The 14,090-nt window shown below is 31.6% G+C and overlaps 1 protein-coding gene across 1 annotated transcript in view; it reads right to left on the bottom strand.

Annotated features, from left to right (window-relative positions):
• BANK1 (B cell scaffold protein with ankyrin repeats 1) overlaps window positions 1-14,090 on the bottom strand; it is a 388,904-nt gene that overhangs the window by 239,339 nt on the left and 135,475 nt on the right. The window contains exon 5 of the mRNA XM_074275760.1: window positions 6,513-6,652. Coding sequence (XP_074131861.1) covers window positions 6,513-6,652 — 140 coding nt within the window. The remainder of the gene's footprint in view (window positions 1-6,512; window positions 6,653-14,090) is intronic.

Raw genomic sequence — 14,090 nt, 5'->3', positions numbered from 1 at the left:
TTTAGCCTTTTGCTTTAATATTTTATTACATTTATTATATTAATAATAATTATATTACATCTGGTTGTTGCTTTACTAAGATAAGTCACTGTTGCCTCAGGATAGCTTTACAAATAGCTTTAACTACTCAAGTTAAATAAAAGTTACTTCTCCTTGTATTTATTTGATGGGAATTTTAATTATCTTCCCAAACTGTGCTTTACTTCCATTTCTTGAAAGGATAGAGCTAAGTGCTATCAGACCTTTATAGATCAAATGTGTTCCTATTTATCATCTCCCTTTCAAGGGTTAAAAGAATATAAGAAACCCTTAGGCAGATGAGCCAATGTAGGAAGAGAGCTTTAAGGCATAGTGTGCCTCATTAAAAATACAACGACAAAACCAGATTTCTCATTATCATTCCTTCTCTCAAAATCACAGAACAGTTGCAAGGTTCTGTGCATGCTTTTAATTGATGATGAAAAGTCTCTTGGTACTAATTTTTAGGTTTCCAGCACAACACAGACTAATGAAACTTACAGTAAAACCAAGAGTACCTACCATATTATACCACTTTAACTACAGAGATACTAGGATGTTTCATTCTAAGTTATTAGCTACAATTAGAGCTTTAGCTTTAGGCTGAGCTCTGATGAGAATTAGGTAAGGGGTAACCCCTTTTGGTTCTGCACAAGAATACATAGTTAAATGCAGTCTAGTGATGGCACAGAGTCCCCTGTAAAGGAATTTATAGGCCTGACCTAGATTGATTTAAAAAAAGGTTTATTTGGGGTTTGGAAGTAAGGGTAAAGTTAGAAAGATGCCAGGACCAGAGCTGGTGCCGGGCAGACAGGAACCCTTACATACACAGAAGGATACCATTTTTGGGCTCTTGCAAAAAGTGGGATCCAGGGTTCCCCTTTTTATAATCTTGAAGGTGGGTGGAGTCCCAGGATTTGGGAATCAGAAAGGACTCTTAAAGGTAACTCAACCCACATCAGCTCTATGTAACTAATGCTGTGCTGTTCTGAGAGGTACTAGTTCAATTCTTATGTCTGACTCGTATATACCATGTAACCCTATGGAAAGCAACTTATTCCTTCAATGCCCACTGGAAATGCTCTAAAGCTTTATATTCCAGAAGTTTGAATTTTTAGAACAAATTTCCTTAATGGGAACTCCATACTAAAGTCACATAGTAACTGCTTTACATAATTTTTCAATGTATTCTCTGTTGGGTGACATTTAACAATGCAAGCACATATATGCATGTATGCATACACACCTACAAACATAATGATTAAATGAAAATTAAATGGTTATCAGAAATATCTAATCTAAGCCAGGGATCTAATATCATCTCTAAACAATTCTTTTCCTCAAGATAATGCAAAAAGTTAGGGGAAATCATGTTAGGTTTATACAATTCTTTTATGAAGGAAATCATTTAGAAAACAACTATAAAAGACAGTATATAATAAGATCCAGTACTGGTTTCTCTAGGTTGGGGCATGATCATGATCCAGAAAAAATAAATCTGGTAATATATTTTAGACAGAAACATGGAAAATCTCTATGTTGTTCCAAGGCTGTAATATATCCAGATGAACTCTGGATTAATTCATAAGATTCCATGTGGCCTAAAGGATGGTTAATTCAAGTATATATAATATAATATTATATTATATATTATGTAGTATAATTAATATTATATATTATATTATATATTATGTAGTATAATTTATATTACATATTATATATTTTTCAAATATACACACACACACACACACACACATATATATATATGTGTGTGTGTGTGTGTGTGTGTGTGGATATATGTGTGTGTGTGTATGTGTGTGTGTGTATAATTTATAATTCAAGTATATCCAAAGCATTGCTGTCATGCTTTTCCTTCTCCTAGCAAAGCACCATTCATAATGTTTATTATTCTCTTGGCCTAATTCTTCTACAATATATGATTCTGAAGAACTGACTTTGTTGGAGATCTTAATTTCCATTACCAATAGAATGTAAGCTCTTCAAGGACATTTTTCTGTTGCTTTGCTTTGCATATCCAGTTATTTAATGCATGCTTGTTACATGAGTGTATGAAAAGATAGATTACCTTTTAGATGACTCCAAACCTGTACTAGGTTGAATAAGGTAGACCTTAATAGACTAGAAAAACCAAGAATGTCAGTTGATGCATTTAAAAAGAATAATTTTCTATATTTTTATCCATGTAAATATATTTTAAATATACATATATACATGTAACATATATATATATATATATATATATATATATATATATATATATATATATATATATATATATAATTTTCCTTTGAAACAAAAATTTTCTTCCTCCTATATTTATTTGTTTTATGGGTAAAAAAAAAAAAAAAAAGAAAAAGAAAAAAGAAAAAATAGATTGCACAAACTGGTGTAGCTTAGTCCTTTCAATATATTCATAAATGTCAGTCTTTCTAACATAAGAGGTTTTATTTTATTTATTTATGAAATGATTTATAAAATAGCTGCAGAGTTGTAAGAATTCTATTACCATAGAGCCAGAGCTACACTTCATGTTGGAAAGAATTTTTTTTTTCTCCTTATTATAGTAGTCTCAATTGATTTATGAGTTTTCCCTTTATAACCAAAGTCTTCTATAATTGCAGGAAGACCAGGGATGTATGCATATGATGATGGCTTTTGCCAAAGTCAGACTCATGTGACTAAAAAGGAAAGGGAAGAGAATAAGCATTTTTAAATGTCTATAATGTTTCAGTTACTGTGTTAAGCATTTATAAATAATTTGATTTTCACAACAACCCTGTGAAATAGGTGCCACTATTATCCTCATTTCATAGTTGAAGAAACTGAGACACAGGTTAAATAACTGGATCAATGTCACCAAAGAAGTCAGATAAACTCAGCTCTCCCTAACTCCAGGACTAGTACTCTATCTACTGCTGATATTCTAGAGGTAGGAATAGATTTGAGTATTTCCCAGAAACATCAAAACTATTCAAGGCATTCATTTTATCTACTCTTCACCTATAGCTAAAGAAATAGGAACAATATATTCTTTACAGATTACAATTACATTGTTCAGGGGCAATCTACATTTCATTGTCATTCTTCAAGGCATGTTTTTCCTTTCCTAGAAGAAAAGCAACTTCAAAACAAGGATTTGGAACCAACATTGGTAGTTAAAGAGAATACAAATAGAACCATGGATCATTTATTATTAATTCTTTTGTTATAGGTGTTTTTGTTATAAATGGAATGCCTTAGGTAAAAGATAAGATAAATTCCTCACAAGAAAATGAGACTGTCTGCATCACCGACATATACTATTAGTTTTATTCTTGCTTTGCAGTTACAATATAGACATTATGTCAAGTGGGTTCAGACTACACAGTGGAATAAATGATATTTCACTTTCCTACTTTCTGCTAAAAAAAAAAAAGAGAGAGAGAGAGAGAGAAAGAGAGAAAGAGAGCCCTCAGTTCATCAGTTAACATTGGAGACAAAATAAAATCTCCAGTTTCCAAAGTAAAGCAATATCTTTTACATGAAACCTTTCTTGATTTCCCAATTGTTAAAGTCATTCCTGTCAAACTACTTTTATTCTCTATGTGTGTATGTGTGTGTGTGTATAGGAATTTTTTTTTGGTACTTGTTTGCCCAACCTAATAGTGTTTGGCTTTTCACCAATCAATCAACCAACCAATGAATCAACATGTATGAAGTGCCTATTATGTGCCAGCCACTGTACTAAGCCCTGGGGATGAAAAGAAGGTAAAAGACAGTCCTTATCTCAAGGAGACAACATTCATCTAGCTAGCTGGCTAAATAAAGGATAAATAAGAAATAATTAACAAAAAGAAGACAGATAATTAAGTATTAATAAATATTTATTGGTTAATTGACTCAGAATGAGAATATAAGGGTAGGGATATGCTAATCACTGAAACCTATTAAAGATAATTATCTTTCTTAGGTTGAAAACACTTCTTGATTGAATCAAATAATTACAACTATATGGAGAAAGGGCCAGTGTACCACTTTGAATCAGTCATTGCTTGAGAGATTTGAACAAGTACTAAGGAATTTGTATAAAAGAAAGTAATATTCAAAGGAAGGTAGGTGGTCAGGCAAATGAACAGAGTGCTGAATTATATGTCAGGAAGATTTGAGTTCCAATTATAACTTAGAGATATTAATTGTACAAATCCTGAGCAAGTCATTTAACTAATTTGGGGCTATTTTCTCATCTATACCATAGGGGTGGTGATAGTGGTTGCTTTTAAGGATTGTGATGATTACTCTGCAAATCTTAAAGTTATCAATAAATGCTAAATATCAATATTAAGAAGGAGATAGCCATTCTACAGATCTGGAAAAAAAAAAGAGTGGGATCATACAGAGAACTGGTAGCCCAGAGAAACTAGAAAAGTGAGAAAAATAAGCTAGAAATGAGCTGTAGCAGAGAAGCAAGATATTAAAGAAGTCAACAGCTCTAAAAGCATTTCAGAACAAAAACCCTGGCACTCTTGTGTTTCTGTTGCCTGTATTCCCACAGTCATTATAATATAATCTTCTGTTTCATCATTCAGATATTTTCAGTAACTAGAATTTCACTTGCCCCTAGAAATGACTCAATTAATGCAACAAGGTGATAGAACTAGAAAGTAGGTAGATGAATAAAAGTTTCATGTAGGAAACAGAACTTGGTGTGAAGTTTGAAAAAAGCTAGTTTCTAAAAGATGAAGGTGGTAAATGACAAGGGCACGGAAGACAATAGTTTGCAACAAAATCCAAACTCTCTTTAAAGTAATTGCCACTAGGGTAATTTTTTACTAACACATATTCTTGGGCTTATTACTTGGTAAAATTATGAAGAATATTATTATTACATAGTTGTTTCAGTTTTCTAAATGGATTAACTTTATTCTTCCACCATACTGTAATGCTGAAGAAACTGAGGCAAGCTAGACATTAGAGAGTTTTTAATATTTTATTTGAGAGTGAGAGATTGTGCTGGGACCAAATGAATCTATGGTTAGTCTCACACTATTGTCTCAAAGAATCCAGCAACTAATGTGTTTCCCATGAAGTATATATACACAAGTGGTTCCAAGTGACCAAGGTAAACTGAGGCAAGGGCAGAGTCAGAGCACTGAGAGCTGGCTCTGACAGGGTCAGGGAAGGCACCTACCAGACATTCTGATAAGTTGAGATCAAGAAGAACAAGGGCAGAATGTGGGGAGGCACCAGACATTTTTATAAGTAGGGAAGGGTCATATATAAGGGTTCATATATATAAGTAGTAAGGTCATGATGTCTAAGATAGAAAGTCTTTCTCCTTATCTGGATCAAACATTTACAATTTATAATCTTAGTGTAGCCAGCCCTAAATTATATCAGTTCTAATGATTAGGAGGGAAAGGTGGTGTTACAACCAGGAGGATTGAGGCAGAACAGTTAAGGAAAACTGAGGCAGGACAATTAGGGAAACTGAGGAAAGACAATTAAAGGAACTGTGGTACAATGTAAAAAAAAACAACCTGATATAGTAAAAATAATTATAAAATTATAAAGTTATATAAATATATAGTTATACAAATATTATTATATAATTAACATAATTATATAGTAAAAATATCTTCTTTGGTCCTTGTCCTATTTAATTTTATTCCAAATTCCAAATCATTGGTTAACTGGTTGATCTTTCTATTTATTTTGTGTTATATTGCGCTGAATAAAGAAGAATCAATTTCTTTTTTTTTTTTTTAGAATTTATTTTATTTTTTTTATTTTTTGTGACATACCATAGGGCCTTCTTAAAAATTTTTTCAGGTCATTTATCACAGGAGAAAAGTGAAAAGAATCAATTTCTTAAGACTGAATTTCTAAACATTGATTTCCCTCATTTTCTTGTTCTATTACAACTTTATAACAAGTTAGAATAGCTTTCCTGTAATGGATAGGTTTTTTAAATTATATTTTTCACTTCTCCACTTTTTTAAATATTATTTTTAATTCAATTTTGAATTCCAAATTTTTGATACCTACCTGCCTCCCTCAAATGGCATGCAATTTGATATAGAATGTATTAATTTGTGCACATATACATACTTATGCAACCATGTAAAATATAGTTCCATATTAAACATTCTGTACAAGAAAAATAGGACAAAAAGAAAAACTATGATTTTTTTTAAAAGTGAAAATAGTATTCTTTGATCTGTATTTATACTTCAGCAGTTTTTCCTTGAGTTGGGGATAGCATTTTCCAGCAGGAGTTTTTCGAAATTGTGATTGAAATTATTTGAGAAAATTTGACTTAAGGAAACTAATTTGCTGCACTCAGGGACACCACAGAGGTTGTCTCCTCTTTCTATCTATCAACAGCTTACTACTATTTGATCACCATTTAGTCTTCATACCAAAATGCACATTCTGTCATCTAATGTACATACTTTTACTTAATACATTATTCACCTTATAGAAGGTCAACTTACCTGTTGAGTCACATTTCCTGGATCAGCCTCTTTGAGTGGGTGTTCAACCTCATTTTCTATTGTGTAATATTTAATCTCTGTTGTGGCCTTAATGTTTCCATCACAGTAGACATTTACATTGACAGAGCCAGCAGGGAAATCTTATGAAAAACAAATAAGAATCAGGAACTAAATATAATTCACATCCCACATCTTTATATAACTTGAAATATAAAAGCAAAGTTTGTATCCTCTGCATAAAGATTTCATGGTAGTTCTAGCAGAAAGAAGTCTTTCAAAATTGAATCTTTTACTCATAAGCACTGTAGAGAAAAAGCCATACTTGTAACTCCCCAAAACCTTAGGAATCGTAAGAACTGTTGTTTCAAATCAGAAAAACAGTAAAGTAGGAAATTTCTTCCTTCTACTCATCAAACTTCCTGACGATCTATAATCACCTTTGTAATGCACCAACAATGGAAGGGCCTCAGCATTGAATCAGAAACTGTATATTTGTTATTAATCTATTGAAATAAGCTTTCCTTAATTATAGAATGCTTCTTAAGATTGTCTTTGCAAGGAGCAATGGCAAATGAAATTTCAAAATTACATTCCAGTTTCTTAAATTGCCAAGCCTTGGGAAGAGTTATCTTAATGCCTGCTCCTTAACCATGATTTACTTCATATCAGTAGCATATAATCTTTCTGTATGGTGTATAGTGTACCAATGAAACACTGACTATACTATGTTTCTTACAATGTCACCCCAGCAGAGTTCAAGTCGCCTTAGTACTTTAGATGTCTCCATGAAAGAATAATCATGTACAAATATTTTCATAGAAAAGGCTTCACTTGGAATTATTTTAAACAGAACCTGAAACCATCTAAAGATTTATTTGAACTGAATAGATTACTGTCCCTCAGTCTAGAAAGCAAGTAAATCAACAAAACATCAGAGCTGGTCTTATACTTGATAAAGCTCAGGGCATATTCAAGAGCTCTTCTTGAACAAGTATTAATCCTGCCTTTTTTTCAAAAGGCATTGAAGGTTCTTTTGTGATAATTCTCTGGAAAATCCACAAGAACTCGGTAAATTCTGATTATAAGAAAAGCAATGCTATTGAGAATCAAAGGTAAATATCTCTTTTCTTCCTCTCAGAATTGCTCATTAATCAGTAAGCCTCATCAGTCAATACCTGATGGTTGTTGCCCTTAATTCTCAAAAGAGACCAAAATGACATCACTCTGTTAGCATTGAGTTACAGTGTATCCAAATGTGGCTGACCAGACTAATACAAGCTTGGAATGCCCTTTTACAAGTTGAACACAAATAATCCATAATGAACATTTGGAGTCGCTTGTCTTATTTTGCTCATCTTGTGTTTCCTTTGAGCTAATTCAATTCTGCTTTGCTCATAGAGCACAGCACCTTCTTTTATGAAGGCTTGCCATGATGGGTAGAACTGTGACTGTATCTCCCATGTCATACTTGATTCTAAAATTCTTAAGAGATACATAATAAATAGGCAAAGCAGGAAGCCATTGAACATCGGGTGTTTTGTTTTGTTTTTTTGATGTGGTTCTTGTTGTTGTTTTTGCTAAGGCAATTTGGGTTAAGTGACTTGCCCAGGGTCACACAGTGAAGTGTTAAGTGTCTGAGGCTGAATTTGAACTCAGGTCCTCCTGACTTCAGGGCAGAGGCTCTATCCACTGTACATCAGGTGTTTAAAAATAAATAAATAAAAGGCCATGACTCCTGTTCTCAAGAAATAAAGAACTTAGTGGGGATGGGAAGAAGAAGTATCATAACTGATACAGGTAAGCAAATAAAACTATATTAAAGCTAAATATATAATCACAAGCAGGGCTTGGAAACAAGAAGTTAATCTTTGAAAACTTTGAAGAATCAATTGAATAGTTTTTATTAAGCACCTACTATGGGTTAGGCACTATGCTTTTGAAGGTTAAAGACATTGTTTTTCAAAGACTAGAAAGAATGCATTATAAATATTGAGATAGCTTGGGAAAAAGTAAAGAGGCAGGATAGGATATCCCACTAATGGTTGGTAATGCTGTTTTTCTTGTTAGAAGTGGAATTTTTGATTTATGATAATAAAAACAAGACAGTATTTGTGAAGAAAAAAAATAAAATAGGAACCAGGATTGACCCAGAAAATTATCAATTTATTTCTACCTCAACTCTTCAACCCAAAATATTTTCTTAGGACACATAGTATATAAAAATATCCCAACATTATAGATACTGTCATTAGGAAAGTTGGGAAAAATATTGTGAGTAAATTTTAAGACATAAATATAATTGTAAAATAAAAATCACTGGTAATGCTTTCACAACAATATCCTCACTGAAATTATTTCTTTATGTTGGAATGTTTTAATCTGTTCAGTGGTTGTCATAAAATTAAGAGCCAACTTGTGGCAATTCCATAAAGTGAAGAACTATATAATCAGGCAAAGTATGCCAAATAGTAGTACTTTAGAGAAATACAATTAGTGATATTGTTATGGTCATAAAGAATAGAAGTTTCTGAAATGGAGGAATTAAAGGATGAGACTACTGAGGAAGTAATTATCTTTAGTGTTTCTCAGTTTCTTCATCTGCAAAATGGGGAGGAAATGAATGAGATAGTCTCCAAAATTTCCTTCAAGCTCTAAAGTGTATGATCGTATTTCCCAGGAAATCTTATATACTCCAAAGAAAAGAGTCTGATAGAGGAAGCTTAGAAAAAAAAAAAAAAAAAAGAATTGAAAATCAGAAATCTTGGCTTTTAGTATCTCCAAATTGCTTTAATTCACTGGGCTTCAATTTTTTTCAACTATAAAATCAGGGAATTAGATAATCTCTAAGTTTCATTTTAAATATAACACTTTATAATCATAAATTATGAGGGAAATTATGAGGGGAAAAATCATTTTACGAGAATTGTTGTATTTTTTCTATCTCCACAATTTTTGGTCTGTTCCTGAACACTGAAAATGACCTGATAAGTAATTAAGCATTGAGAATTTAATTCAAAGAAATCTTCAAGTAATTAACATTTCATTATTTAATCTCTCAAAATGTGATATATTTATTTTCATAATAAGCAAAATTAAAAAGTGGTTTTAAGCTCTTTGGAATTACCATTGTCTGAGAACTTGCTTTCTTTTGAGGGTGGGGGAGAAGCAATTATATAGCTCAGTCCCATCTGGTGAACATTAATCTCTTTGCCTTTGGTTTCTATGGGAACCAATGTGGATCTGTTCTGTTTAGATACTTGGTTTTTGTATGTTCATCCTGAAATGAAGCAATGTGGCTTCAAAAATGTGAGTCATACCTCAAAAAGGAGCATGAGTTTACTCTTTATTAGGTATGCCTTCTCCAAATTATGAAATTCAGAAAGAATTTTTACAACTAAATAAAATTGTTTTTTGAAAGAAATCAACAGAATCTCTGAATAGTTTAAACATAAAACGTGACTTGCCTGAAAAATGTTTCTTAGTCTATTCAATCTAATTGAGCAAAAATTAATATAGTATATATGTACTATGTGCATTTTGCTGTGGATATAAAGACAAAAACCACAGAAACCTTTCTTCTTTAGGAGCTTAAAATCTGCCATGTACAACTCATACACAGTTAATTGAATACAAGGTCATTTGAAGAAGGAGAAAGAATTAACAATTTGGGGATTAAGAAAAGGCTTCAAGAGACTAGCAATAAGGATTCTGAAGGCAGATAAGGAAAGAATGCATTCTAAGTAGAAAGGATAAATGTATAAATGGAAGGAAGTAGGAAATGGAATGATCTCATAATTCAATTTATAAAGAGTAATGTGAAAGTTGAAAAGGCAGATTGGATTACACTGTGAACGGACATAAAAACTGTGTGCTATGTTTTATCCTTGAGACAAAAGAGATCAATTGGAGGCTAAACAGAGGAATGGCAAGATCAGAACTGTTCCGTAGGAAGATATAATTTTTTTTATTAGAATTAGAAAAAAAATCATTTGAAAAAATAAAAGTCAAGAATATCAAGTCAATAATGAAAAAAGTATATAAAGGAAAAATGTGATTCTAGAAGTCTAAAATCTTTCACCATTTACCAAGATCAAGTTAAAATGGATATATGTCTAGAAATAGAAAATTTTCAAGAAATTTAGAAGAAGTTGGAGTATATTACTTATGAGACTTATGAATAAACAAGAGATGGAGAACACAAGGAGGTGTAAAATGAATAATTTTAGTTACATTAATTTAAAATGTTTTTGTATAAATAAAACATATAATTTTAAATAAGGGTCTCATATCTAATCTATAGAAAGAACTTTCATTCCCCAACTGATAAATGGCCAAAGATATGAACTAGCAGTTTTCCAATGAAGAGATGAAAACAATTTATAGACATATAAAAAAAAAATGCTCTAGATCATTATCAGAAAAATGCAATTTAAAACAACCTTGAGATACATTTTACACCTGCCAGACTGGCTATATTGTGGGGAAAGGGACAAATGCTGGAGACAATGAGGAAAAGTTGGGACACTAATTCATTATTGATAGAATTGATGAAGTGATCCAACCATTTTGGAGGTGATATAAAATTATATTAGGATATAGGTAACATATATCCTCTGACTAATTGGTCTATTTCCAAAGATGATTAGAGAAAAAGGAAAGGAATCTCTATGTTCTAAAATGATTATAGCAGTGCTATTTGTGATTTCAAAAACTAGAAATTACAGGGATGCCCATCAATTGGGGATGACTGAACAAGTTATGATAGATGATAATGGAAGACTACTGTGATATAAGAAATTATGAAGTCAATGTTTTTTTAAAAAATTGAAAGACTTGCACAAAATAATAAAAAGTAAAATAAGCAAAACTAAAAGAACTTGTTTGTACACAGTAATATTGTAACTGTAATAATTATAAACATCAGTATTATTTTAATAATGATTTTGAATGAATAAGTTATTTTAACTATTATAAACACCCAAATTAACTATAAAAGACATATAAAAAAGAAATTATCAGCATCCAGAGAAAGAAGCAAAAAGAAATATATATAGAATAACATGTATATATGTAAATATATATATGCAAATATATATATGTGTGCATAAACATAAATATATACAACAAAAATATATAAATGTGTGTATACTTTACACACATGTATACATATATACAATATATTCATATGTATATACATGTATACATACATGTGTGTATAGAGATAGATAGACAGAGACAGATAGACAGATAGATAGATAGATAGATAGATAATAGATAGATAAATAGATAGATAGATAGATATACTTATCTATATCTAGTAGTAGCCATCTCTAAGGTGAGGGAGAAGAAGGAAAGGGAAAAGGGGGAAATTTTACTTAAGAATTTTGTTGTATATTTGAAATAAATAGCCATTTGTGCATATTAGAATTGCAGCTTCTTTTTCAATAATCTTTTTATTGTACTATGTTAGAAACATATTTGTTTTATTCCACAAATTTAAAAAAAATTGGGAAAATTACATATGTAGAAAGGGTGGTGATGGATAATTTCAACATTTAAAAAATTTAGCAGTCAAGAAAATACTTATAACTTTGTGAACAGCAGTTTTATTTGAATGTTAAAAGAGAGTCAAAAGTGAATGTTCAGTGAAAACATGAAAATAGGCAATCTTTACTGGGGTTGGTTTTGAGGAATAATTTGTTTTTAGGATGGGGGAAGCCCAGCCATGCTTTTAGACATTGAGGGAAGAACTAATAGAAAGGAATAACTGAGGCAGAGAATTTGGAACTCAAATTTGGAATACAAAATTTAAAAAATTAAAAATAAACAAACTAAACAAAGAATATTAAAAATGATTTTACATGTATTGGGGTGAAATAAAATATTAAGTAAATAAAAAGAAATGAGCAATGACGATATAAAATGTTTTCATAAACAAAAAGAAGAGGAATACTAAAAATTAGATAGAGAGGGAAGGAGTACCTGCTTTGGAAAGAATATTATCTTTATACATTTGAAAAACTCTAATCCATCGAAACTTGTAAAAATTTTATACTATATCACTTCAAATGTCAGAATATCTCAATAAATTAATATAAGATTACTCTGGACAACATAAATTGTACTTCTTGGTTCTTAATGAAAACAAGAAGAGCTAGTCAAGTAACTATTTTGGCAGGGTCCTTTTCTCCACACTTCAACACAGTGCCTTTCCTATTCCTTCTTCCTTTGTTCTGATCACCAGAGATGAAAGGATAGGAACATAGATATTGAGTTGAAAGGGATCTGAAAAATTATCTCTTCCAACCCCTTCATTTAACAAAAGAACAAACCAAGATTCAAAGGACTGACATAAGTTGATGAAGATCATATAGTTAGTGATTCACTGAGCAGCTATTTGAAGCTCTTTCTGGATAATAGTAAGTTTGATTTGTTAGAGAGGAAGTCCTTACTCATGAAATTCAAGCAATAAATATATATCTAATACACCATGCTAAACCCTGAGGGAGATAATCTTTTCCTGAAAGCTCATATAAAATTCGCTCCTGTCCAGTTCACCTATCTCAAACTTAAATTAATAGAAACATGGCTTTCCTAAGACATCATCAGATTCCTTTCAACTGTTTCATTAGGAAGCTATTTATTTCTTTCACATAGAGGTCATAGAGGTGGGAAAATCCTATTCTGCTAATTAATAGTTTGGCATCATATCTTTATTACTGTCTATCACTGACATCTTATCACCTGGAGGCTATGCAATCCCTTTTTCCATCTTGTTCGTTACTGCCATCTATAGACATATATAGAAGATGGGAGCACAGACACATGACAGTATGCAATTTTAGCATTGTCTTATAAGAATTTTGTTACCAGCACTAAAGCTCAGAATTACCTGAGCCCCCCAAAAGATGATAATACCCTAGTGCTTGTAGTGGATGGAATGATGATAGCTAGATGATTGTGGCTAAAAGGAAAAGACAGATTAATTTTGCCAGAAGATGCTTCATCTGTAGTATGAGTCAGTTGCTAGGGAATACAAGCTTTGAAATGCTCTGTTGAAAAGTTGCATAAAGCAAAAAGCTGATTTCAGGAAAAGATTATCTCCCTCAGGGTTTAGCATGGTTTATTAAATAGATATTTATTGCTTAAACTTAATGACTAAGGGTTTATTCTCTAACAAATCAAGTTTATTATCAATTCAGTCATGATATCTAATAGCATATTGCTCAGAGAAAGATGCCTTATCCAGTTGTTTAAGACTTTGTTGGTTCAAGAAATTTTGAGGTACAATTAAGACAATAGAAACACACAGTCCAAACAGACTTACATACAATCTCTCAGGGGAGAAAGTAGATTCAAGGAATGAGATCCTTTGCAGCACAGAATGAAACCAGTTTACAACTAGCACTATCAATAAGTATACAAGTGTGGAGAAAAGTAGATTATGGGAACTTAGACGAGTAGTCTATCCACAAGTGACATTATAGCCAAATGAGAACATTTGGGTTCTATAATGAGGAAAATGTCAGGTTTCACAGTACCAGCTATTGTGAGTTACTTTTGCCACATGTGTACACT

Source organism: Sminthopsis crassicaudata, chromosome 6 (assembly GCF_048593235.1).
Source record: "Sminthopsis crassicaudata isolate SCR6 chromosome 6, ASM4859323v1, whole genome shotgun sequence".
In the NCBI taxonomy this organism is placed as follows: domain Eukaryota; kingdom Metazoa; phylum Chordata; class Mammalia; order Dasyuromorphia; family Dasyuridae; genus Sminthopsis; species Sminthopsis crassicaudata.
The sequence above is the reverse complement of the archived record's forward strand: the minus strand, read 5'-3'. Positions and strand labels throughout refer to the sequence as shown.